At 34.1% G+C, this 27,031-nt stretch overlaps 1 protein-coding gene and 1 pseudogene across 3 annotated transcripts; one reads left to right on the top strand and one right to left on the bottom strand.

Moving 5' to 3' along the window:
- Positions 1-2,467: 2,467 nt before the first annotated feature.
- Positions 2,468-26,307, bottom strand: LOC136807531 (dual 3',5'-cyclic-AMP and -GMP phosphodiesterase 11-like). 3 transcript variants are annotated; one of them, XM_067064111.1, is made up of 24 exons: positions 26,202-26,307; positions 17,349-18,132; positions 14,586-14,675; positions 14,352-14,441; positions 12,902-12,991; positions 12,599-12,736; positions 12,294-12,373; positions 12,049-12,115; positions 11,795-11,842; positions 11,481-11,556; positions 11,185-11,252; positions 10,835-10,927; positions 10,515-10,565; positions 9,995-10,141; positions 9,564-9,671; positions 9,155-9,267; positions 8,867-8,954; positions 7,802-7,902; positions 7,364-7,441; positions 7,019-7,082; positions 6,632-6,706; positions 6,176-6,259; positions 5,689-5,848; positions 2,468-4,930 (listed from the first exon to the last, which is right to left on the bottom strand). In XM_067064111.1, the coding sequence occupies exons 1-23, from the start codon at positions 26,264-26,266 to the stop codon at positions 5,717-5,719; spliced, it is 2,730 nt and encodes a 909-aa protein (XP_066920212.1). In that variant the 5' UTR covers positions 26,267-26,307; the 3' UTR covers positions 2,468-4,930; positions 5,689-5,716. The 3 variants fall into 3 exon arrangements, with proteins under 3 accessions (XP_066920212.1, XP_066920214.1, XP_066920213.1); XM_067064113.1 differs by lacking the exon at positions 26,202-26,307 and adding an exon at positions 23,776-23,879; XM_067064112.1 differs by lacking the exon at positions 26,202-26,307 and adding an exon at positions 19,919-20,289.
- On the top strand, positions 20,925-23,672 carry LOC136807532 (beta-galactosidase pseudogene; annotated as a pseudogene).
- Positions 26,308-27,031: the final 724 nt, after the last annotated feature.

Below are 27,031 nucleotides of genomic sequence, written 5' to 3'. Positions count from 1 at the left end.
GATGTGTTTGGATGTGATTTTAGCGTAGCTCATTGTTGGTCTTTCCTCTTCTTTCTTTTCGATGATGCTTTCAATCTTCATTTCAAGCGTGGTTATTCTGGTGTCGATAGTTTCTTTCATTTCGTTGATCATAAAATTGACGTCTTGTGCTTTCAAATGGTTTATTTCTTCGTCCTGCCTTTTCATTATATTCTCACAGGCTTTGATTTCGTTTTTGAATCCTTCAATTTTTGATGTTTCATTTGAATTATATCTTTCCATTACCTGTGGTGCGATTTTGGTACAGTTTTGACACTGGAAACTTCTTGATTTGTATGACAAGCATATCTGGATCTGGTAAATTGGCAGTTCTGTACAAAGATAATGGACTAAACGGTGGCACTTCCTGCATTGTAGGGTATCTTTTAGTGCGTTTTCTTCATTTATGATGCACTTTGACGGGCTGCAAAAGTCGTTTATTGATGGTGATTTTTGATTATTTTCTTGGATTTTTTCCGCCATCTTTGTGCATTTTTCAGACGACAACCGTTCAGTTTTGTATTTGACGTCGAATATGGGTGCCGGGTATCATAAGGGTCCCTTTTTCACATCCTCGAAAGTCTCTCAAAAGGATACAAAAACCATTAAAAGCAGATTGAGTCTCTGAAAGGGTCCAAAATTCACGAAAATCTAAATTTCCTCTTTCAAAGGGTCGTGATTTTTAGAAATTTTGACAAATATCGAGTGAAAATCGACAAAAATTTTTGAAAAATCTCTCTAAGGGTCCCAAAAAATGCACATCTTTCTAATCTATTAGTGTCGATATTCGATTTTTGGCTCATACATACCCGTCACCTTACAAACCTACTATCGGGGGTACAAACCTCAGGAGTAGCAAGTGACTTCCCAAATCGTCGCACTGGAAATATTGCACATCGACAATTTTACCAGATTCTTAGAGACTGTAAAACATCTTTTGATAAGCCAAAACATATGGGTTTATGTTGCCAAAATTGATGAGATAGTGGAAAATGTTCTTTTCAAATCAAATTATTTCAGTGAAAAGCTTATTCATTTTAGCTCGCATTTAAGTGTGTTTTTAAATGATGTTGATCGTTAGAAATCGTCTCTTTGTACCCAAAACGGACACAAAGACTTTCACATTGACTTTCGTTTTCGCCTTGGAGGAGACGTTTAGAATTTAACATTACGTCAATTGTTTAGTACCTAAAAGACCTAAGAAAAATTGATGGTTCGAACTTAAAAGCTTCTTCTCGTAAAGTTCTAATGCTCTTTGTAGTTTCCTTAAGTTAAACGAGACTCGACTTCGTGCAAAACTTAAGATACAAACAAGGACAAAATTTCGACTTTTCCCTCAATCTTTGACCCAAAAGTTTACGATTTTTAAAAGTCGGGCGGCATCCATCTGTCATCCGGCAAACCTGGTACCTCCCTGGAAGCATAACAAAAAGGGATTGATCTAGAATACTTTATTTCACGGAAATAAATAGACATGTAATTTGAAACACCCCTTCAATTGAAACCGGCCGTGGTGTCCTTGAAAAAGCAAAGAAAATTCGTGTTAATTTTTTGCGTTTTAATTTAAAGGCCGTTGATTATGTGTCTACTTATTTTCGTATGATAAGGTAATAATAATTCTATGGCAATTGTGATCCCGGCCGAAATGAATCCACTCAAGGATACTTTTTGATTTTTAAGATTGAGAATACGGTGAAGCGTGTAAGCTACAGATCAAATCTGTGTTGTGATTGGACTCACCAGGAGTTTATTTGAAAAGATACAGTCTGTCATTTCCGTCATCTCTTTTTCAATATATACAGCAAGAGCCTGTATACTATAGTACAATAAGAATAGTGTAGTGTTTCCGGCATTTTCGGCAGGAAAATTTTTTTTCGATAATTGGGTCCCGTCACATTTCCAGGTAGGTCCAAAAAGTGAAAACGGTATTGCAGTAACTTTTTCTTGTCACAAAGTAAGATAATGCCTCATTTTAGCCCCTAAATATTGCAAGTAAAAATTATAGTAAAATATACTTTGAAGATTTATTTTCCGGATTCGAAATACCGCTATCCGTTTGTTGATGCTAGCAGCTGGGTGCAGCATTGACCCGCATTGAAAATATTTCGAAATAAATATTTCAAATTTCATTAGCCTCTGATTCAATTTTAATAAGTTATGTGTTACTGGAATGAATTTTGAGCAGAATAACTTTGAGCAGAATAATTTATGAATATAGATTTTTTAAGATAAATCAGAATATAAATAGATTAGCATTTGAAGTATTTTCATGCTTTTTTATTTCATCATTTGGGAAGATATTTTAAACAATCTGTCAAAAAGAAATATAAAGATAAAAATTTTTACAGAGCTACATATACAATGAGTCTCAAGTATTTAATTTTCTTGGGGTAATTAAATAAAAAAAGACAAACTAAAGGGAAAAACGAAACAGAAGCAGATGAAAATCAAGCAAACAAAACAAACAAATCATAAAAACTTTACACACGTATAGTACAGTGAGTGATGTATAGTAAAATAGTAATATAATTTTTCTTGTATAAAATTGGTGCAATAATATTACGGGGTACTGGGGTGAAATATACTATACTATACAAAGAAAGAATCTATTATTTAGATCAGGATAATACCATTGTAATGAGGTTGTAACATTTGTACAGTTACAGATAAAGTGTTTATTCACTTTATTAATTCTCAAAATTTTCGCATATCAATGTGTCTATTTTTGACTTTAATTTTTAGAAGAAATGATCATTTAAATTTGGTACAACAGCTATAAAATTGTTCACTTTTTGATAAATTTGGACTATTCAATCTACAAAATATAACATAATAAAGTCATTCAGTAATAATACATAATAATAATATTGTGCATCTTATTATAATCTATCTTCTTTCCTTCATTAAATAATTCCTAAAAAAACGAAAAAAACCTAAAGTCCTGATATTAAATTATATGCATTAGTCTAAACTCTGGTCGACTGAAATTTTACTCAAGACATCACAATCTATTTACTAGACTAAGAAGATTCCAGTAGTGTTAAAAATTTCAAAACACCAAAAATCATTGTTCTATGAATTCTGTTTGAAAGCAAAACAAGTGATACTTTTATGGACCTACCTGGTTATGCATTTAACACATATATAATTTAATTGATATCTACGTGAGCATGACCGTTAAACAATCATTCAGAACACAAATAGTGACGATCTATTAAAATTAGTCGTTTGCGATTTTTAAGGAGTTCCGGATTCAAAGGATGATTTTTTTGGAAATCAAACAATGCTAAGTTTTGGGCATCATCATAAAGAACATTTTTCTGTAAAGAAACAATTAAATAAGTTGAAAAAATGTGACGGAAATGTGAAAAAAACGACGATTTCCGGCACATTTCCGGTTCTACAGACCGGAAAAAAAATGTTTTCGACAAACGGTTTTCGACACCTTTTCGGCAGTACTAATGTGCATCTATGTGCAAAAAATCGCAAAAAACTAATGAGAAAATCTCGAGAAAATCTCAAAAAACCGCTTTTTTCGGGACATTTCCGGTTCTAGCGGCCGGAAAAATTTCTTTTTCGAAAATTGGGCTCTGTCACATTTTGGGCATTGCCATTTTACATCATTGTGCAAAAAATCATGAAAATCTGTCGAGTATAAGTTGAAAAAATGAAGGAAAACCGTTTTACGCCGGTTTTCGGCTGTTCCGGCGATTTTTAAGGAGTTCCGGATTCAAAGGATGATTTTTTTGGAAATCAAACGATGCTAAGTTTTGGGCATCATCATAAAGAACATTTTTCTGTAAAGAAACAATTAAATAAGTTGAAAAACTGTGACGGAAATGTGAAAAAACGACGATTTCCGGCACATTTCCGGTTCTACAGACCGGAAAAAAATTTTTTTCGGCAAACAGTTTTCTACACCTTTTCGGCAGTACTAATGTGCATCTATGTGCAAAAAATCGTAAAAAACTAATGATAAAATCTCGAGAAAATCTCAAAAAACCGCTTTTTTCGGGACATTTCCGGTTCTACCGGCCGGAAAAATTTTTTTTTCGAAAATCGGGCTCCGTCACATTCGAGGGTTTATAGTAATGCACCTTTGTGCAAAAAATCAGAAAAATTGAATGAGCCAATCTCGAGAAAAGTTGGTAACTAACGTACTAACGAACTAACTAACGAACACGGGTTAATTTATAGGACCTCCACCCCACCGGGGTAGGTCCAAAAAGCATCAATATCCTGGTCAAAACAAATTTGATGTTAGCAATCAATGTTTTATTGGGCCATCAATGGAACATTAAAGAACCATACAGGAGGGGGGGGGTCGGAGAAATCAGTCTTTTACCCCCTTGAACAAATGAAAAAGCACCATCTGAAAATTTTTTTCCGCCCCCCTATATGGATATGAAATGGAATGACCTATTATTATTGTTGATTTTGTGTTCTATTCTTTAGGCTACTGTATTCTCTAACACCACTGAAATCTAGGCTAGCCAGCTGGTACAGAACGTTGTTTCAACGTTTATATAATGTTCACAACGTCCATTTAACGTTGGATGAACGTTGAATCAACGTTGTATGCCAGTTTTTATCGACATTCAGTGCTGGTCGTATGTCCTTAAAAATAAAGTAACAAATTCTAATATAGAATCATCCAAAAAATGACGGGGTGCAATCTTGGTTCTGACGTTCTCCAGCATTGAACCACCACGTTTATAGAAATTCGGCTGTGTGTCTTCTTTTATTCACGAGGAGAACATCATTTCTCCCAATGACACGTTTCTGATATAATCATTTGTATCGCTGAGCATATCATTAGTGTCGCTGAGCATTGATCATTACCAGAGGTGCAGGGCGTGTTTATTGGAGAACTGATCAACATCAAAGCACGTGATCGTCTTCTAATTCCAGCCTGAAATTTTATGATGATTTTAGAAATTGATTGACTCTCTTGAAAAAATACATCCCTCTCTTAATTTTTTTTTGAAACAGTAAAAAAAGGTTATTCGAGGGCAAAGAATATCTATTCGAATCTCACTATTGAAAAAGGACTAACCTCGAGGAATTGAAGAAACGGTTCTGAAATAATTAATAAAACGTGAAAAATTCGAGAAATCATCATAGCGTCAGCCCCCCCTGCTGGTTGGGGGGGGGGGTTACACCCTAAATTTTTCCCAAAAGAGGAGGGGGCTGGAAGTACACCACTTTTTTGGTGGGACCTATGTACTTGGGGGGAGCTAAAATCTCATCACTTAACGTGGGGGCTAAAATAATTCAGCTTAATAGTTGGCTTCAATTACTCAAATTGAAGCTCATGAATCTGAAAAATTTTCGCCTGCGGCCCAATATTTTTGTAGAAAGTGTGCAAAATTATTTAGCTTAAACTTGGAACTGAACGCAATTTACATTGGAATAACCTTCTTTTACTGGATCAATTTTTTGAAAGTGTCTAGGGTCAAAAGTCCTGGGGGCTAACGAAAAATTCATAAATCTTTGGGGGGACTTAAAATTCAGGGGGTACCTATTTTTTGCCTGGGACCTAAACCCAGGCTGACGCTATGATAGCTACCAATTGGCCAACTACACCTGACTACACGCTATTTATAATATCTTTGAAATTATCTATCCTCTGGTTTATCAGATATTTGAGAGTACCCTTGCCTTGCTTACCTTTGACTTGCTTTCCCTCTTGACTCATTTAATCAATCTCTTCGATTTCCTTGTTTCCTTGTCGTTTGATATTGTCGTCAGCCAGCGTTTTCCAATGTTTACGATTGTTCAAACATTCATCCAACAAAGGTTTGAAGTAAGGGTAGTGGGTAGATAAAGTCTATGAAATGAAAATAGTTTTGTTAATAAAATGCTATCATTGACTATCCTGTATAAATTTGCGTTGTTACATTTATATAGAAGTATCAGGTCTCTCTGTTATGATTTGATGTGTACATGGTTCATTAAAATAGCTTATGAAAGTTTGTATTCAAAATCCTGTTATGTGATTTTTGTGCATGGAATAGATAGTCTTCTGACATGATTTTTAGGGAACCTCGGGACCATTCATCCAAGTTCGCAAGATCGAGCTCACGTAAAAATAGTGACTTTGTGCATGTATGATTTCTGCGACGAATCACTTATTATAAACCGTAATATTTCATACCTCGTATATAGGGAGGCAGACACCATCAATAAATCCAACTTGCATTTGAGGGAGTTTGTCTTTTTTAGCACGATCCATCATTTCCTTAAAAGATAATTTGGAATTTTTTCATTGAAAATAAAAAACATCTTTACGTAATTTTTCGACTTGCTTCTCAAATAAGAGACACAGCTTATCTGCCATTTCTGAGGAAGGGGCGTTATGCCACGCTCAATTTTGACTGGATACCGTAGGGACCTTAGAAGCGCCGCGACCCATGTACGATTTCATAGAACCCATAGAGGTTCAATCGGGCATAGACTCCAATCGTGGTTGGCAATTTCCTGGAATAGCCTTTGTGTGTTAGTCTTATAGTCAATGTTAAGGCCGTATCCAGGAGGATGTAATGCCGAGCTGAGGCTTTCCAGGTGTTAAATTCAAATTCTGAAAAGTGAATTCTGAAAATTTGATTCTTACGATAGGAGTCATATTGAGTTTCTTCAATTCCAAGTCGCCTTGTTGGAAAAATTCTTCCGCCACCAAATGAGCGACCTAAGAGGAAAAAAACGAACAGCTATAGTAAGTTATAGTTATTGTTATTCTGAGTATGAAAATTTACGAGCCTTTAGTGTTCCATCTTTGTTATGGAATTTTTTGGGGTTTAAATTTTCCTGAATCTGGAAAAACATGAAAAGAGTTATCTAAAACCTTGCCTATAAAAATAGGCAATAAAAAGGAGAAAGGTCCTTCAAGGAGATTAATACCCTTAAACGGCATCACATTTGTTGGAGGTATATAAGTTGCAAGTGTCATATCATTTTATTGTTAGCTTTAAAACTTGCAGTTCATAATCAGTTCACTTACCCTTTGTTGAACCTTCCATGGTTTACAGATAGCTGAAATATCACAGGCTGTCATCAACATTGACCTGTGAACAAAAATACTGAATCATTTATTGACACGACACACGCTTCTATGAAAACCTCTAGCGAAAAAAATGGGTTTTTCCGATAAAATCGGTTCATGGGGGTAGAGTACACAATCAAGAAGAGTTCTGAAATCAACCACGTACGAAGGGGTGGATTCGTTACCTGTCAATGAGGAAAAACCCTCCCATATATGTTAAAGTTTTTCTAGGATTGCCCAATACATAAAGAAATATTATAAATCTGCTGAATACTTTATAATACACATTGTTAAAAATATTACCTCAGTAGTGAACGTTTACTGTTATCTTCCCATTCGAACGATTGGTTGGTTACCATGGCTTTATAGTCGTTTCTTTTCCTAAAATGATGGAAAACAACTGCGAATCAAATTTGGAATCAGATATTCTTGGTTTCATAGATGCTTCAGTAATTTGACAGAACTTTCAGGAATTTAGACAATTCGAGAGAGAAAAAAGTTTAAAAATAAGCCTTAGTTTAGACGGTCTACTTTTGACCATATATTCTCATTGCATTGCCTTCCATTGCCTTCTCTAAGTCTTTTTCAAGTTAAGGGGCTGTTTATATGGAATATGGATTTTAACAGCCAATTTTCTGCCAGCTCTAACGTTTAAAATAAACAGGGCAGAAAGTCGGCCGTCTAAACTAGAGCTAATAAAGGATGGCATAATGAAGGTGGTAAGAATAATTGAAAACTTACGTGAAGTACAAAGCCAGATCCGTAGATAAGATTGCGTGCTCCAAAACATTGATGGTCAAATTGTATTCTTCTGGCGATAAAGTGTTGAAAATCTCGTTACCCTGCAGAGGCAGAAAGATAAAAAGTAGAACAAAGATTCCATTTTTGAGAAATAGAAATTAATTGAAAGACAACTTTTTCAAGTCAAAAAATATGTTTGAGTTTTAATAGGTTTATTTACACTGTTTACTTTCATAGCCTTCAAATCACAAGGTTTTCTAAGCCTTGATTTATATTTAAGTCCAAAAATTACAACATGACTTGTCTAGTTTATATTCTAGCTAGCATAATGAAGGCTATAAATTCACCCCTCGCTTATGAAAGTAAAACTCATCTGTCTGATTCACAAAATCAAAAAGGCGAGTAGGGATTAGGTAAAAGGGAGATTATGGTTATAGTTAAAAGCATGGTACGAACCTTTTATCACCTATTCAGCCTGAAAACCATCAAAAAATATAAACTACCTGTATAAGTATACAGGTTTGTCGAGATATTGTGAGCTCCAGGATTTAAATTTTTTGTTCATTCTTTTTTTATCGTATGAGGATGCTCTAACTTGAATTTTGAGCTATCATACATTAAATTTGAAAAAGTAGTTCGAAAGTTATTTGAAAAAAACTGACTTTTTTTCCATGTCGAAATTTCAAAAATCATTAAAAACAGCAATCACGCTGTAAATAAAGTCAAAATGACAAAAACACAATTTTGTTGTTTGTTTTTATTCTTTTTTTGTTATTTATATTTTGCCAGCAGTTTCTTCATCTTGTTTGTACATCATGAACATTTCCAACACGAGCAAACTCGATGCAGACTCAAGTTCTTTGAGCAGCAGTTCTTAGTCGAGGAATTTTCCAAAAATATTATCCCACATGAGAATAGCTTGTTTTAACATATTTTTTTTGGTGCACCCGGTAGAGGTATATAGGAAGCTAAAAAATCATGGTTTACAAAGTCCCATTCAAGGTGGGGTTTTGGCCATTTTTTCCTGGACTATAGAGGTTGCGGTAATGCAATATTAAAACTTACAGAGCTGTGTAAGATCATGATACAATGATCAAAATGATGATGTTCCATGACAGATGTACCATACAATTGAGCCAAAGGCGATGCACTCCTACACAAAAGAAAGTACGGCATATTATTCAATACAAAAAGTAAACCAGCAAATGTGGCAAATGTGAATGTCAGGTAAATCTCTGAGTTCTCGTGCAGCCTTTTCAAGCAGCAAGAAGGATGTGGAGGAAACAGTTTTTGTGTGACTTTTTAATGCAATGCACTTTTGGGAGTAAAAACACAGTCAATAATAATGCTTACTTGACTTGGAAAGTATTATTTGTCCCCCTGTGATCAAGATCATGACATAAACATCCCACCAATAAGGCCAATTTTTCTTCGTCTGTGAAATGTACCTTGAATTCTTGTAGTTCCTATGGTAAAAGAATTTACTCTTCGGAAAAAGAAAATAAGAAGGATGCCTACTAGTAGCTTGATTGACAGACGTATATCTTTTTAATAAGATGACGAATTAAAATCTAGGATGACTGCCAATATGATTAAAATTCGTGAATAATTTAAGAACATTGAATACTTCACCGAACTTTTGAAAATAAATCTTATCAATCTTGCCTAAGACTTGAGTAAAATCTCTTTAATCAAAGTTCCTTGCTCTGAAGAGAAATTCCCAGCTCTGAAGAAAATTATTTAGGTCAGAATATCAAAATACCTTTAAGAATAAGAACATTGACTGAGCCACATTGAAAGCATGCCTCCAGTTATGGTAAATGACGTTTCTATAATTCTTTTTGACAGTCAAAACCCAATTGCATAAAACCTGAATGTAAAAAAGTGTAGTGTCAGTGAGTGGTTTATGTTTTTAATGCATTGAAATTAAAGTGCTCAATTAAGACCATGCTAACACGTTATGGCTTAATAGAACAGTAGAATGGGTGTGGCTCACAAGCAAGCAAGCTATTGCATCAGATTTGACGTAAGTCCCAAAATTGGAAATGCTTCGTTTCAACGAAATGCACAAGTACAATTTTTTTGCAAAGTCAAGCTATTAAAGTTTTTAAAATTGGAGCAAGGATATAAGAACAAAGATGGTCTCTTAAAATGAATTTTTCAGAACTTCTGACCCTTAGAAGAGCTACCTACATTATAATCAATTCGGAATCTTTGAATCAAACGTAAATCTTGGAACATTCGAATAGTAGCAAGACACGTTTCACGGTCTGATAGAACAGCATCGTCGAAACTGAACTCTCTCAAATGAAATGTCCTGGACGATGGTACGATTTCCCTCTAGAAACATTGAAAATATTTTGTTTACACTTTAACGATTAGAATCAAATCCAAAGAGCAGAACGATTGAAATTTGGATAACGAGGACATAGATAACAAGGCTATAAGGTACGGAATGTAGTACACAGTATTCATGAGCCCTACAAAGGACGAACTGCGTACACTTACTTGCCAGATAATCTCCTAATAATAAATAGTTGGCTTAGCTTTTAATTTTCCTTAAATAACATTAAATTTGTTTAAGGAGCCCTAATCCATGTCCTTTAAAGAAGCCAGTAGTCCACCATAGTGAACAGCGATTTGGTTTTGACAGATTACGTTTGGTCTACTTCACTAAAAAGGATTCGATAATATAAAGATATGGCCCACTTACAACGAGATGAACAGATTCGTTATCAGATGCCGTTGCGTGATACGATAACACCTAAGAATGAAAGATAAAACCTCTGTCATAATTGATACGATGTTATAAAGGTAGCGCTACCAGAGATCTATTTTAGAAAGTGAAAAAAAAATTTTCTTTAAAGACATGTATCCTTTCAATTTGCACAGATTAGATTTAAATATTTTTATCTTTTTTTTTCGAAATAGATTAAGTTTAGCAGTAAAGGCTTGCATATGATTGCTAACCTTTACATTTTACATTTTATATATAAAGGGGACACAATAGTAATACATAGGTTGGGAACTTACATCCAAAGCAATTTTTTGCCTTGCATTTGCTTTCACACACTCTTCGTAGATGTAGGTATTGTGAATGGCCATTCCACAAAATATCGCAAAGGCCTAAAAAGAAGACACAATAACTTGAATATTATATTTTGTATATAGCAGAGTCATAGATCAATTAGCGTGAAATATCAAAATATTTTGATGATCTCATGAATATTTGTTGACCTCGAATCTAAGTGAATAGATCTACAGTCTATTCTCTTAAAGTGTGCATTAATTCTTACTACCATGTAGAAACCATGTGAGCGTAATGAGACTAATTCCCTTGAGAGTGGTTTCCACGTCAAGTTAAGAAAGATATCTAGACATACCTCGAACAGGTTTTCGTCATTTGGATTGAATGGTTTTCCATCCATTTTATTCAACAACTGAACAACACCTAAATAGTTTACAAAAAGACAAAACAAAAATATATTACAATGTTTCCTATAAACCCTTTCATAAGTACATTTGCTTGGCTGTGCTCTGGAGCCAAATCGTCTCAACTAATTACAACGTATAAAAACACATGACATTTCGATAATTCAATTGGTTAATTAATTCAATGGTCCTTAATAGGCCTAACGAAAAGAGCAAACAAGAGTGTAGAGAACAAGATATAAATTACCTATGATATCACCCTTTGAGTTTTTGATTGGCATACATAAAATTGTTCTCGTTTTAAACCCTGAACCACCATCAACCTGAGGTAACAAAAAGAAACAGTATTAACAGTATAATATCATGGAAACCAATTTAAGTATTTTTATCGAATCTTCAAGTTTTCAAAACAGGTATTTTATTTAGATGTGTAGTACCATTTGGTTAACTGATCACTTATGTAAAAGGTATCACACCCTTCTCAAATGAAAATATCAAAACAAGAAGTAGGTGCCTATAAAAACCAATTTAATTATATCATTATTAAGAAGAATAACTTACTGAAGGATCGAATCTGGGATCTTCGTATGCGTCTGGAATATTCAATGTCTAATAAAATGAAAACAAGCCAGTAAGGTAATAAAATTAGAATCAAACCACTCATGTTTGCAGTATATAGTTTTTCTTCCACTAGTGAACTGGCAATAATGAATGACAGTGAATATACTCGACTGCTGTCGCACAAAGTCAGAAGCTCAAATTTTTCTTGTTAAATTTTATTTCAGCCATAATATAAAAATGAAAACGAAGAATACCTCTCCTGTGGTTGCAACCGTTCCAGTGATACCGATATTAATTGGGAATCTGACTTCAGACGAACCACTGAAAATAATAAAGTAGAGTGTTGTTTTTATGGAAAAAGTGTTTCCAGATCTTGTCCATGCTTGAAATTGTCTACTTGTTTCAATGATAAACTATAAACAATGGAACTCAGAGAAAAGTGATGTGGAGGGTCTAATATCTAAATTTATTTAGAAACTGATGAAAAAGTTTAATGTACCATGATTGTTTCCTTTCAACTGATCCATTTTCATCGATGTAATATCTTGCTTCCAAGTCAAAAGCTTTTGAAAATAAACCCTGAAGTGAAGAAAATGGTGTTCAATGATAGAACAATAATCATCACTTGACCACGTTTCTCCCATTTGACGTATAGATCTAATCTCAAAACTGTAAAAAGCTTATTTTTGAACAAAAAGACAAGTAACTAGTTCGTTGATAACCTTTTGTATTATTATTGTAGTAAATCAGGAGAAGTACTATGGATAATCAGATCATTCCACAAGAGAAGATTTTTCTTAATACCTTAGCAGAAGGATCAACCAAAAGGACAGAACACCTTTCACATTGTAAAAGAGATTGGGTGTTCATCATAATTTTATGGACCACGTCATGTAATGTGCTTTGTTCTTCAAAAATGGCCCGCGCCAAATCCAATAACACCTGTCAATGAAAATAATTTAAAAACAATTATCATTTTTAATATCTAGTTTTTATGTACAGCTAACTTAAAAGACTTAATGAAAATAGAACATTTATATATCAATCATCAAGCAAGGATTTACGATTTTTAATCCTATACTGATAATTTACTTTAAAGTTACCTACCCTATTTCGTTTCAGTTCTTGCTGTAGCTGATCGAAGAGATGAGCATTACAAATACCAATGCCACAGAAGACCAAATACCTTTCGAAAATCTACAAGAGAAATCACAAAAATCCATATTCAATCTTTCTAGGTATTTGTAAAAAAATACAGTATTTTATTTTCTAATGTTATCTTTAGATTTATTATTTTTATGGACATGTTTTTTTTTTTACTGTACCAAAATGCCGATTTTCAACCAACCCGGTTCAAATCGGCACTAACAGAGACAGCTGAACTCTTTCTTATCGTTATTCAAGAATAAGAAAATAGATTAGTAGCTCTGTCCGATACTTTTTGTCCGATCTTAATAGCTTTTATGGAACTTAAGATATCGCTTGTTGAATCCGGAGTATTTCAGGATGAAAAAATCATAGTCTATTTCGGATTTATAAAGTCGGCTCTATATTTGGCCTTTGTTGTGTCCAATTTATATACGAAACTTATATCAGGGTGTAGCTAAAGGATTGAATTTTCATATCGACCTCTTTTTTTTTGGAAAAAACCGGAGGAAAATGGGATCAAATTGATCATTTTTGAAATCTAGGTGCTAATTCTAATCGTATATATTTTCCTGACAAGTCTATCTATCGGGGAAGTGATTTGAGATTTTTGTTTAGTTGATAAGAAAGGAACGAACTAAAGAAAACGGGAATTGTTAAAATGAGTGAAAAATGATTAAAAAAGTCCTTTGTTTGTTTTGATCATAACTCACTCCGGCCTTTAAAAAAATTACTCCTCAGGCTATTTTATGATTTTAGGCTACCTCAGGAATGCATAGAAACCTCCTCAGGAATGCATAGAAACCTCCTCAGGACCGAATAATGAGTCATGGAGTGAGATATGATCCAAAACACTCCATGATTAATTAATCCTGAAATACTCCGAATTTTGAAATTTCAAATAGCTAATTTTAAAGCCCTTCTCAAATTTCAATACATATCAAAATTTTGGGAAAATTCATCATTCGAATGACGAAATAATTAAAATAAAGTGATTTTCACGATTTTCGAAAACCTGATTTTGGTACAGTCAAAAAAAAACATGTCCTTATCTGCAGATCATAAAAAAAGTGCTTTAAAAAAGAACATCAATTGGCTTTTAAATTGAAAGTGATAAAAAAATATTGCGGATTTCAAAGCATCATATCAAAAATTCATATACAAATAAACAGTTCAGTGGTGCAGGTATCTTGGGTATGATTTTTTTTCCATTTTAAAGTTCTACTTGTCTATTAGTTGGGGAGTAATTTGTAAAAAATAAGATTCAATTATGGGTGGCACTTTTGAAAACGTGGTTGTTCATTGGACAACATTATACACAAGTAGTTCAATGAAAGAACCCACTTAAATGAATTGCTTGCCAAAATATGAATTCTATGAACAATGATAAAAACCCTTAGTAATTAATGACCTTTTCATCTTCTCTTGTGAATGCATGGTTTAGTGTGGCACCTTGTTTATTCATAACTTGTGCGACAGCAATTACTTCATAATTTCCATCCTATTGAAATTTAACAATATATAATTTAAACATGTAATTTTTCAGATTGTCAAATTTCTGCCAATTCCTTTGGATATTTTGCCAGGTTAAGTTCGAAACTCTGTCCTTAAAGTAAGGTGAACTCATCAGAAACATTCAAGTTACCTCGTCAACGTTTGCCTTGATTGGCATACAAAGAATACTTTTTGTGTGGTATCCAGTTTTCTTATCGATGTCCTTATTGAATCTATCATCCTATAAATTAAAATATATCATTAAATATTTTGCTTAAAATATGCTTTTATTGATCTAACTCTAGGTCTAACTGATTTAACTTTTTAATATGAAAGTGATCATTTGCGAATTTTGAAGTGCATCAAAAATATGCATTGTAATTGAAACGAGTTTTCAAAACTACTCCTAAATGAACTGATAATCAAACTTCGTTTACTTTTTTTTAAGTACTTGCTACCATGAGTAAACGATATCCCTAGCGAGACCTAATTCCCTTGAAGGTGGTTTCAACACAGTAGCAAAAAAGAGTCACACTCAAAACGAAAAGACTCTCTCTCTGAGGTGAAGAATATTTTTAAAAATCCTGTCTTTAAGGGTCCCTTTTTTGCAAAATTCAGTCTCTCCAAGGCTAGAGGGTAGCTTTTCAGAGGTCAAGTTTGAACACAGCAGACATTCTCAAACCCTAATACTCCCAGGCAGCAGAAAGGCACTGGGTTTTTTAAATTTCTGTTCTAAAATTCAGAAAGTTGAATTGGTATCAATACCAAAAATTAAAATGTCGAAGTGAGGTAGATATTGATTTAAAGGGCTACAGAAAAATCTGGTTTTATTTGTTGAATAGTATTCTATATTCTGATCCCCCAGGATAAGGGTATCAGGGTATCAGGGTATCTTTATGGTATGAGTTTTATTGCAGAAAGCTTTGTTGAACTTATTTTATTTGCGGATTTAGCTATTGTAGCTGTGTAATATTTTTTCTAAAAGAAATAATTTATTATTGAATGTAAACAATCATAGATGATCAAGAAAATAGCTCTTCTTGCTGCTTTTTGTGAATTGATAATTTATTTTTGCTCCAGTATTTTTTAGTAAAAGAGTTTTTAACGTTCAAATTTTGGGAGGTTCAGTTTTAGTTAATTAAAAAAAACATCAATGTTGGGAACTAGGGTTATCAGAACTATGCCAAATTAAATAAACTGAAAACTTGACAAGAAAAAATAGAGTTGTAAAAAGTAAATAAAATAAAAAAGCAAATTGATAGATGAATGGTGAATAGAACCATTTAGTTTTTAAACTTAGAATAATAACAATTAAATAAGATACTTGAATGAAGTCCCTTGCTGTGTTTCCTTACAAACAAATGTAAAATTTTCAGAATATGACAAGTTTTTTTTTAATTATATCACCAACCAGTGATTTTATAACAAACAATTCAGTCACTGAGAAATAACTACACATTGTTAAATACTTTGATGTAAAATCCAACATAAAATTCTAAAACAATTTCTACTGTCCTGTGTATTAGAAAATGATGGTCTGATATGCATGAAAATTTATTCATGGGACAAGTTTCCTTTTTTACCATAACTTTGTGTAATGCCGCTTGCTTGCCTAATGTCCCCTACAATTATATTTTCATATTTTTTTCTTTTGACATATATTCACGTTTAACTGTAACATACTAAGACCTGGCCATAAATTTTATTAGTAAAACATAACATCATCATAATATTATAACATCATTGTTAATAACATTCTATTCATCAAGTGCATATAAATCTTCAGAAGTCCCTCAAAAATGAAAAATTCCTCGATAACTTTTATTCTTTTAAAAGGAAGAGAATTCTTAAACCTACAAATTCACCGAATTTTACCATTTTCTTGTTTTAATGGCCAATTAATTAGGTGCTATAATCATTAAAAAAGTTGGTATATGGCCAATGTGTAGAAATCTTTGCTCTTGGTCTACCCTTGGTTTGAAATATTTCTATCCTAAATATTTTAAACATATAAGCAAAATTATTTGCCAAAATAGTATGCACATCATCACTGAGGAAAAAGTCAAGCTCTTAGCATACTACAACATCAGTATACTATGACCTCTTATTATACTACGATCTAATACAAATTGAAAATCTTGCAATATATGGGGTTGTAGTATACTCTGATGGTTTCAGTATGTCACGGTGAAACACAACTGTATCATTTAACGAACAAGGTATATCTACTGTTTCTGATTATATTTTTTCTGTTCACAAGTTTCTGAGGCATATTCTGTTTACATCTAGTCCAGTGGCACCCATCATTATATTAGTCATCACGCCAAATTTTTTCTCTCATCAGGAAAATAAAATTTGCCCAAATCGGTAAATCTTACAAAAAGGTGAAAAGTAGCCCACATCATAACCATTATGCCTTTTTCTCCCTATCACATAAATCATACTAAAACCTTGTAATTATGCCATCACTTCAAAAAAATTGCAATCATGCCATCATAAAGCAAGAAAAAAGCCTAAATCTTTAATCTAAAACTGAAAAAACTGAGCTAAATATTCAGCAGACAATTAATACTTTTAGTTTTTCAGAGAAAAAATGGGTTAACACATGGCATGGGTGATGGCATATTCACTTGCCACGTGAATTGTAGAGACACGGTGGGTATATATGTTTTGGAGAACGCGACAGCCTGTTGAATAACAAATTACTCGACATACATTACTTTCCATCAGCCAATAAAAATGTGTTAAATTATCTTGTCTCTAGGCTAGATATAACTGCTGTGGAGTAATTAAAACTACTCAATAGGTCGTTGCGTTCTCCAAAACAACTATCAAACTCGGACCTCCCAGGCGGGAGTTAAGGATGATAACCACCATACCACTATACGCCTACGTCAGTCTGAATTATACTTACAGAATAGGCATCTGGAATATTTAGAGTTTTTCCATTTTCAGCAACCCATCCAACAATACCACAACCCCAGGGAACCATAATTGTTTCTTTATCGGTAACCTCTTCAACACTGGAGTCAGCATTTACATCATATACTTTGGAAACTAAAACTTTTTGTCCATTTGGGCCATAATCTTGAGCCATAAATAAAGAACATCTATCACCGTCTGTTAAAATACTAACGTTTTGAAGAATTTTATGACATAAACTGGTAATTTCTAAATCATTTGCAATGTCTGTAGCAAGTTCCATTAAGAGTGCTTGTTCATCTACAAGCCTAAGTTCTTTCAATTCTTCTTTTGATTTCCGATGCCTTGGTCTCGACAAAGATCTTTCAAATCGTATAAAACTTGGAATACCATCAATGTGACTAATCAAAGGTTTAAGAAGTCCACTAGTTGTATCAACAGAACTTTTTCTTGGAGTACTACAACCAGATGCAGGTGCATTTCCTCCATATGCTAAAGGTGATGCATTTCTACCGATATCGATGGCTGATCCAGATGATCCAAATGGGAGTGGCGATCCTGTCCTACTTGCAGGTCTATTACTCGTTTTAGTACGTAGGAAGGCATCCAATAAAAATTTACTAGCTTTTCGTGCATAATATGAGGCAACAAAGTCTTCATGTTTATCAAGCCAGGCTTCAACTTGTTCTGGTGCTAATGTTTCATCGCTACTAGTGCTGTCAGAATCTTTACCAAAAAACTTGGAGTTGAGATCCTCTTCACTGGTATTCATATTCCTGAAATAAAGAATATCAAAGTATAGTTACCTCGGTTATAGTTTTTCCCAATTATCATAAAAAAAACTAAATTTTAAGTCTAGTAGACGAACATAACCACCAAGCATTTTTGGCTTTTGGGGTTTACCATAAAAGCTGCAATGTTTTGATTAGAAGCGAGAGAGCTGCACCGAGAACGGACATCAAACGAAATGAGAAAATGTTTGATATGTTGTCAATCACTTTTTCCTTTTGGAAAACGGTTTGCAAATCGAAATGTAATGACAATTCAATTAAACAATTTCCTGAGAAAACTTTACATGTTTGATAAAAGTATAAAAATCTTACAAAAGAACTCAAATAATCAGATAAACACTGGGAGGAACATCGTACTTTTAATATAACTTTTAAACCAGGAATAGGTATTTCATGGTACGGTACACCAGTTCCAGATTTAATGAATTTGAAAGACTATTACAAAAATGAGCTCCTTTACATTGGAAAATCAATGAAAAAAGTCTGAAATGTGGAAAAAAATCCCGAAAGAATCTAAGAATTCTAAAAAAAATCAGAAGATGACAAACTCCGCAGATTTCTGTTTGATCGATGATTTGAACTACCAAAACAAAATATTTCGAATGTTTTTCTAGACTTGAAACTTCCCGTCTTATCTCATAGAAATTGGCAAAAGGTCGCTTTATGCCACGCGGGCGCGCCCAACTTGAGTAAATAATTTTACTCTTTTCGCGTTTGATTGATTTCTTGCACCAGCCCCGGGGGGGGGGGCACTAACTTTGACGGCCGACGGGGACGTGCCACTGGAGTTTGAAATGTGGACCCTGTCGGATATGAATTTTTGGTAAAATTGGGACCCTGTCAATACGAAAATTTGAAATTTTTTCCCTTTTTCACCCTAAAAAGCGGCAAAAATGACCAAAAATCTGAGGAAAAAGCGGAAAATTTTCTGATTTTCACCCTGAAAATAACCAAAAATCGACCCTATTAGATGCACATTTTGAAAATAAATAAATTTGGGACCCTGTCAGATATCTTCAGAGTCAAAAGGGACCCTGACCAGCGCCACATACCCCCCCCCGTCCCCGATTTTGCCTAAGTGCCCCCTCCACCCGGGATCAGCCCCTCCACTCCAACCATCGGCATTGTTTTCAAGGCAAGCAAGTGTTACATCTATCCTAACCCATCCTGCTTGCAATAGTGCATCGAGATGAATCCCCAGATGAACGCATTATTTAAGTTGGCATGATTGATCATTATTGCCAATTGAAATACGCAAAATACCTACGCAAATCAGGTTCATTCTATTTTCTTTTCTTAATTCTTGGCAAGAGCGTAAAATAATGACGTGTAATTATGTTTATTCGTAACTAATAATTCGGCTGCTTTTTCCCATACTATGTAGATCAAAGTCATCGCAAGTGTATAGAATATGAACGTAATAGATTCTCGAAAACTTTCACCTCAACGCAAATGCTGTTCACCTCAATCATCGACATCAAAGCTATAGACTTTAGTAAAAAGTCCCACAAAGTTGTGAGTATCAAAGTTTAGCTTTCTCTGAAATTCAACCTGCGGCATCCCTCGATGTTTGTTATTTATTACTGCCTATGTCAAAAGATATTGAGAGCATAAATCGTCAAATTAGGGAAATCAATTGAGTTATCAAAGCACAAATGTCCAGATTTTTTTCAGGTCTTTCACCATCAGTAGGACTCATAGTTATAATTATCCAGTGAAACGATTTTTATCAGTTTTAGTAGTCTAACGGCATATGAAATGATTGCCTTACCTTCCTCCACCACCACACTTCAGTTGACGCCAAATCGAAACCATACTTTCGCTGGAGTTAAGAAGTATCAGCGAGTTAGAAGAAAAGTTTGAATTCTAAGTAAAGTTAAATTCTGACAATAATGCCACAAATTCAAATGATAAGCGGTGTTTTTCGGTTATTAGATTATTTAAAACCGGAACTCATGATAAACTTCTGGTGCGTGCCATAAATCCGAACGACGTGTAATCTGATCCGGAACAATATTCAATCCGTGTTTCTCAATCACCCAAATAAAAGTTGTCAAAATATTAAGATATTAAAAACACATCCACGACAGGCGTCAAATGTTGGAACGAGGGATATGACAAGTTTGAACGTGAAGCAAAAATAGAAGGTCACTTGTTCTTGAGAAAACTTCTCATAACATATTACTACAAAAATTGGTAGCAGAAGGAATATCGACACAAAAATCAATCAATAAAAGTATGATATAATAATATGTCTATATGAAAAGTTTTTTTTTAATTCATCATCAAAAATCTTTGTATAGAAGGGAATCGCGATTATCGAGTGAGAACGGATAGTGTTCTACAAAGGAAAAATGATAAATGAATAAAAAATAGACCTTGTTAGAAAAAATAAGATTTGCTGCTGGAAAACTTTCTATTAATAGGAAGGCACAGTTAGTTTATTCATAGCTATTTGTTTGCAGTACAAGCCTCTTGTGGTGAGAGTGAGGTCTCATCCAAGTCAATTCAAGTTTGGGGCTCAAGAAGTCATGTGGTTTATATCTATGGTCAACTATACAGCACGAATTCATGAAACATTTAAACTCAACTAAGTTGTTGACAAATGGCGAAGCAAGAAAATGTTGATAAAGGAAGGGTATATTCTTAAAAGCACGCGTGAATTTATGACAAAAACAAGTATATTTTTCTACTTTAGTCAAGGGCATAATTAACGCATAATTCTGAAGTTTTCATACATTCTTCTCTTTTCAGGTAATCTCTCAGACGGACACGGCTACGGACCACATCGGTCGACGACTCTCCATAAATGAAATTGTACGGTCAGATAGCACTATGGGTTTACACTCTCTTGTCTCTTACATTATTGGCTAGTTGCTTGCCACACGACCCATCAAATGAAAAATCACGTGGTCAACCATCCTTCATAATCGACTATCAAAATGATTGTTTCCTTAAAGATGGAAAGCCGTTCCGGTATATTTCCGGTGGATTACATTATTTCCGGATTCCTTCGTTCTATTGGAAAGATCGAATACAAAAAGCAAAAGCACTTGGTTTAAACACTATACAGACATATATACCATGGAATTTCCACAATCCAGAACCAGGGGTATACAAATTTAATGGCGAACAAGATTTATTGAAGTTTATAGATGTGGTACAAGAAGAAGGCATGCTGTTGATTCTACGCCCAGGACCTTATGTTGATGCTGAATGGGAGTATGGAGGTTTCCCATGGTTCCTTAAGAATGAACAAACAATGGAAATGAGAACTTCAGATCCAACCTATATGCGTTATGTTCAGGGATGGTTTGACATGCTTTTTCCAAGATTAGCAATGAAACTGTACAAAAATGGAGGACCGATTATAGCATTTCAAGTAGAGAACGAATATGGAAATTATTATGCATGCGATAAAGAATATCTTTCACTTCTCAAGAGTATATATGTGAAATATTTTGGTGAAGATACAGTTCTATTTACAACAGATGGGTATACGGACAACTATGTCTTGCGGAACAACTCCGGAAATCTTTGCAACTATTGATTTCGGAACTGAGATTACGCCGGAGGAAGCATTTGCACAACAGCGGAAATATCAAGCGAAAGGACCCCTTGTGAATTCTGAATACTATACAGGCTGGTTAGATTATTGGGGTAGTCCTCATCAGCGACGTGGTGCTGACGTCATTGCAAAACACTTGAAAGATATTTTAACAACAAATGCTTCCTTGAATCTATACATGCTTCACGGAGGAACAAACTTCGGTTTCATGAATGGTGTAGATATAGGTTCTAAAGGGTCTCGATTGATATCACCAACCAGCTATGACTATGATGCTCCTTTATCTGAAGCTGGTGACACGACCTGGAAGTATTTCAAAATGCGAGAAGTTTTGCAACAATTCAATGCGAATCCTTTACCTGCAGTCCCAGCAAACACTTCAAAACTGGTTCAAGGAGCTTTACGGATACCACCACTGAAAACCTTTGTTGATTTTAAAGGATACTTAGTCTATTGGGGTCTACATGTTATTGAAAGTGATTCTCCAAAACCAATGTCCGAGCTCGGTCTTGGTTACGGCTTCGTTTGTTATACACCACGAATCCCTCCAAAATATCAGAATAAAACAGTGACACTGGTTTTCGATGAAATGTCAGATGAAGCTATATTCGTCGTTGATAATGTTTATAAATTTAGTATCGGAGGAGCGGTCAAAAACTACGAGTTGAAGATAGAACTAGGTGTTGAGTTGGATATTTTGGTAGTTAACCAAGGTCGAGCAGCTTATGCACCCAAAGGATATCATTATCTTCAAGAATGTAAAGGAATATGTGGAGATGTAAGATTCAAAGATTCCAATGAAACGTTAAAAGGATGGAAGCAGTATAATATTAACGATACAACCATTTGGGAAGAGAATCACCCAAACTTTCCTGCTGAGAATTATATCGGAAAGATCACCAAAGGATCAGACCTGATGGATAGATTCTTTGAAGATTGCGAAAATCGCAAAGAAGATCAATTCAAAATCCAACCAATATTACCGATCGAAAACAACCTGGATAGATATCCTAGTCAGATAAAATCAACACAAAAAGAATACCAATTTGTTTGGGAATCGTTTTTCGCCCTACAAAACACCACTGATACATATTTACGAATGAAAGGTTTCAATAAGGGTCAAGTGTATCTCAACATGTATAACTTGGGTCGATTCTGGCAAGAAAAAGGGCCACAAAAGACTTTGTTCGTACCAAAGAATTATCTACAAGCCGGTTTAAATGTTCTTTTGGTGATAGCTTTGGATGATTATCCAACACAACAACTTAATCCGCCTCAGTATCCAGAATTTGAATTTGTGGTTCAACCTGACTTAGGATAAATTTAGTTCTCTATATAGTAGATATTTACGATTTTTAGACAAAATCTAGATTATTTTTGATTGGGGTATGTTGGTAATATACAGAGGTGTACTGGTTTCCTGAATTTTGCGAAGAGAAGATTAAAAATACGAGCTGATAGGTTGAAAACTTCTTGCTTTTAAGGTTGGGGTCCCGGTTGATGTATCTCCATGTTTTTCCTAATGGGGATGAGGGTGAGGAGCTGAAAGCTCTTTCCCCACGTAAGCTTTTTCAATAGGTGACGTGTGGATCCACTGGCTGGAGAAGCAGAAATGCTCTTTAGAATATTACGGAGTGAGTATAATAGAGTGTTCTTATCTAGAACCTCTATAATTCAAATGTTAGGCCGAACATTCAGTCAGCAATGCCTTATAAACCTTACTCCACAACTCGAAATTTCCTTAAACTCGTGCTCCCCGTTCGTGTTCGAGTTATGGAGACTCCACTGTATATAGCTCAAAGGATAATTATTATAGTAAATTCAAGTAAATTCAATTTTTTGTAAAGAGGTGATTAAATATGGTACAGACTTTTATTACTTTAGTATTTTACAGAAATTTTATGATATAGGAATACATTTATGATAGAACGCTAAATAAAAAATCCAAACGAGTTCACTTCTTAACATTTTTGGGCGAATCTTTGTCAAGCTGGTTTCAACTTAATTTACAAATCCAATAACCCTTCTAGCAATAAAACAACTGCGTCAAAACAACTTACCTATGTACTTAGAAGTCAACCCATTTGTCCTAGACAAAAATCTTTTTAAAAGTAATGAAATTCTTATGTTTTGATGCTGCACAGAATAGAACTGAGTAAGAAAAAAAGCTCAGTAGGTATTCTCATCTTAATTAATTTTAATATACCAGACCACAATGAGTTTGAAATATTAAAGAAAAAAGTGCTAATATCGTTGAATGACACGTCGAAGATCACAGTAATATGGTAAGTAAAATCAAAGATATCTAAATAAAACACTAAATAGAGCTTCTCTATTTTTCTGAAGTATCGGAAGTTGGAGCAAAATAATGCGACATCTTTTGAAAACAATAGACCACAGCCAATTTGGTCATCCAAAAGCAAAAATCTGTCATTGCGAAGAGCAGGGAGACGAGAGATTTAACAATTTCTTGCACCGAGCTTTGGTTTATTTTTAATGATGACGCATTATTTTGCTTCAGACAGGGACGAGAACTCCATCTATTGTGTTTTTATAAGATATCTGTGGGTTGAATAGGTATGGCGCTGCTACTCGACTTTCCTTTCACTTTTTCTTTCGAGTTTTTGATGAATCTATGCAATGAAAGGAAAAAGAGAATGCCGTCGAAATGATGAAAGTTTACATTTTGTATACACGAATTCAACATCTAGAACGGAAAAGATTTTTAAAAAGATTTCCCCATGACTCTTTGAATAAATCTAGGGTGAGGAGAATTCACCCGAAAAGACTTTTTCGACTTTATCTTTATAATTTGAAATTCCTGGATTATGTTTAGAAATATCAATGATAGATTATGTATCCAGGAGGGAAATTTGCTAACATTTTCAATTTCTCTATACGGAGGCTGAGACTTACAAAATAACTTTTTAAAAACAATTTGACAATCTTTCGATTCTCCAACAAAAGAAAACTCAAGAAGTGTTTTACTTCATTTTTTATATCATAGTCAATCATTTTCATCATATTACATTCTCTTGAACCCAACCCCCTCCAAATCGTTTAACCAAAAAGAAGGATGCTCAAAGTTAAATCTAAACTAGCAATCACTGAAAAAGGTACAAAAAGGATATAAAAAGCAACATACATAACACCATAGTACTGTAAAAGAGAATCCCGGCTAAAAACAATATACGAAAAGAAATGAATTTAAGGAAAATGAAGAAAACAAGTGAAAATGAGGAAGAATTTATTAACAGTTGTATTCCTGTTGGACCCCTTACTAAGAAAACTCAGTGGTCTCCCTAGGCGTTTTATGGTCGTTAATAAAACATCTTTAAGACGCCATGGTGCCTTTTTTAAGTGAAAGAAGAAAAAGGGAAGAGGAAAGAACATAGATTGGATACAATTAGATTGAAGACTATTTATGATAAAAATAGAAGAAAAACCAAAAATCCTTTCCCACAGCTAACAGCCCTTTTTCATGAAAACCCCAATAAATTGATAGCCTTTTTCTCAAGTTTACGGGGTATATTTTTTATACATAAAATCTCAAAAACTCGTTCAATATTTAAACATTATATTTCTTGTCGCACAACAAAATGGATATATCACACTATTATTTTCCATGAAAAAACTTATTTTTTCCCTAAATTATTCTCTTTCCCATTTTTTTTTTTCAATTTCCCTTTGTAAGTGGGTTTAGAACCGCGTAATATTTTAAAATTATGAAAACAATGAAGCTCACAGCATGATCGAGCTTGCGCATATCAACGATTAACAAAATTTTTGTTGGAAATATTATGATGTAATTGTTCACTTTTTCACCCTTTCCACTTCTTCATGACTTTCCAATACAAAGAAATTAATCAGGAGACTTTTTTAAGACTATAATTAAAAATTTGGAGGAATTGACCTAGCTGAGCCAAAATTTTGCAAAACCCAAAAGCGAAGCTTTCAGAGTATCGGAAGCAACGCAGGAGATTTCAAGTCGGTAAGGTAAACAATCTAAGAAATATTTGTCCTACATCCCTCTTTCAGGCTTCTTGAATACAGATCTACGAGCTTTAACTTATCTTCTGCAGTAAATACACTTGACTCCCTACATTTCCTAACACTCGAGTATTTGAGTTTCCCCCTCTCTCTCTAAGCCTATGCTTTTCTTCCATCATTTTTTGATCAACACAAAATAAGAAATAATACCTTTCGAGAGCGATTACAAACATGAAAAAGTGAACTAAGGGACTGAGTACGAGCTATGTTCGAATGGTAATTGGTTAGGAGAGCCTCAACAGTACATGGTTTTTTCAAGGTTTTGAGCCAGAATATAGACCAATCAAATAACACAAGGCAGCGATACTCCTTAACCAATAGGAATGCAAGTAAAAATTGACTCTGCAACATTTTTCTGATTCATTAAAATTGGGGCGACTAGACTAATTAGTTAAGACTTCCAAAATTTATATTTTTAAAAGGAAAACTAACTAACCGTGTCATCGCAAAACGCCTGTATTCATCCGAATTCATCCGTCCACGTCTTCTTTTTCCACTCATAATTATCTTTCCAACGTGAAAACACACAAAAAATAAGAACAAATTTTGACTCTAAATCCTCAATAAACCCAGAGTTTTTTGGTATATTGGTTGAACTAGCGCTTGCCCAAATTGAACCTTTTATACCCAATATCAAACTTGCTTATGTCAGCTTATTTATTTTAAATTGTAATAAGAAAGAGCAGACCAGACACAATATTAATATAAATTGACATCATTGGAAAAACCCTAAGATTGGAAGACGTAAACGCGTGAATTTGAACTGAAGGCGTGCGTCATTCGTGAGTACAATTACGTTAAACGCTCTATGGCTCTATTAGCGCTTCTAGGGGAAAACTTTTATCATTCAAGACAGTATAATACTAACAATTTGAGGTATGGCTAAAAATAACTGATTCTAAAAATATGTTAAATTTTCGAAATGTAGCCTAAGGGATGGACAAAATTTATACTGAATAAAATCTTAGAATGAGAGATGCAGTGATAAACCACAAGAGACATTACAGGGAAACCGCTGGGTTTAAAAAAGCTGATTTGATTGGGGTTTTTCTCTTTTAATCATATTTTAGATATGAAGTCACACTGTTGAGAGAAAATGACAAGAATGTCAAAATTTTAAAAGAATGACGTCAATGTCTTTCATATATAAAACATCAATAATATCAAAAAATAATTATCTTTAAGAAACATTATGATGTAGAATTCCTGAACTCCAAGGGGTTCACTTTGACCACACAGGTTATTTATATGAAGACCAGAATCTTT

This window comes from Clytia hemisphaerica, unplaced genomic scaffold, assembly GCF_902728285.1.
Source record: "Clytia hemisphaerica strain Z4C2 unplaced genomic scaffold, Clytia hemisphaerica genome assembly, whole genome shotgun sequence".
NCBI lineage: Eukaryota > Metazoa > Cnidaria > Hydrozoa > Leptothecata > Clytiidae > Clytia > Clytia hemisphaerica.
The sequence above is the reverse complement of the archived record's forward strand: the minus strand, read 5'-3'. Positions and strand labels throughout refer to the sequence as shown.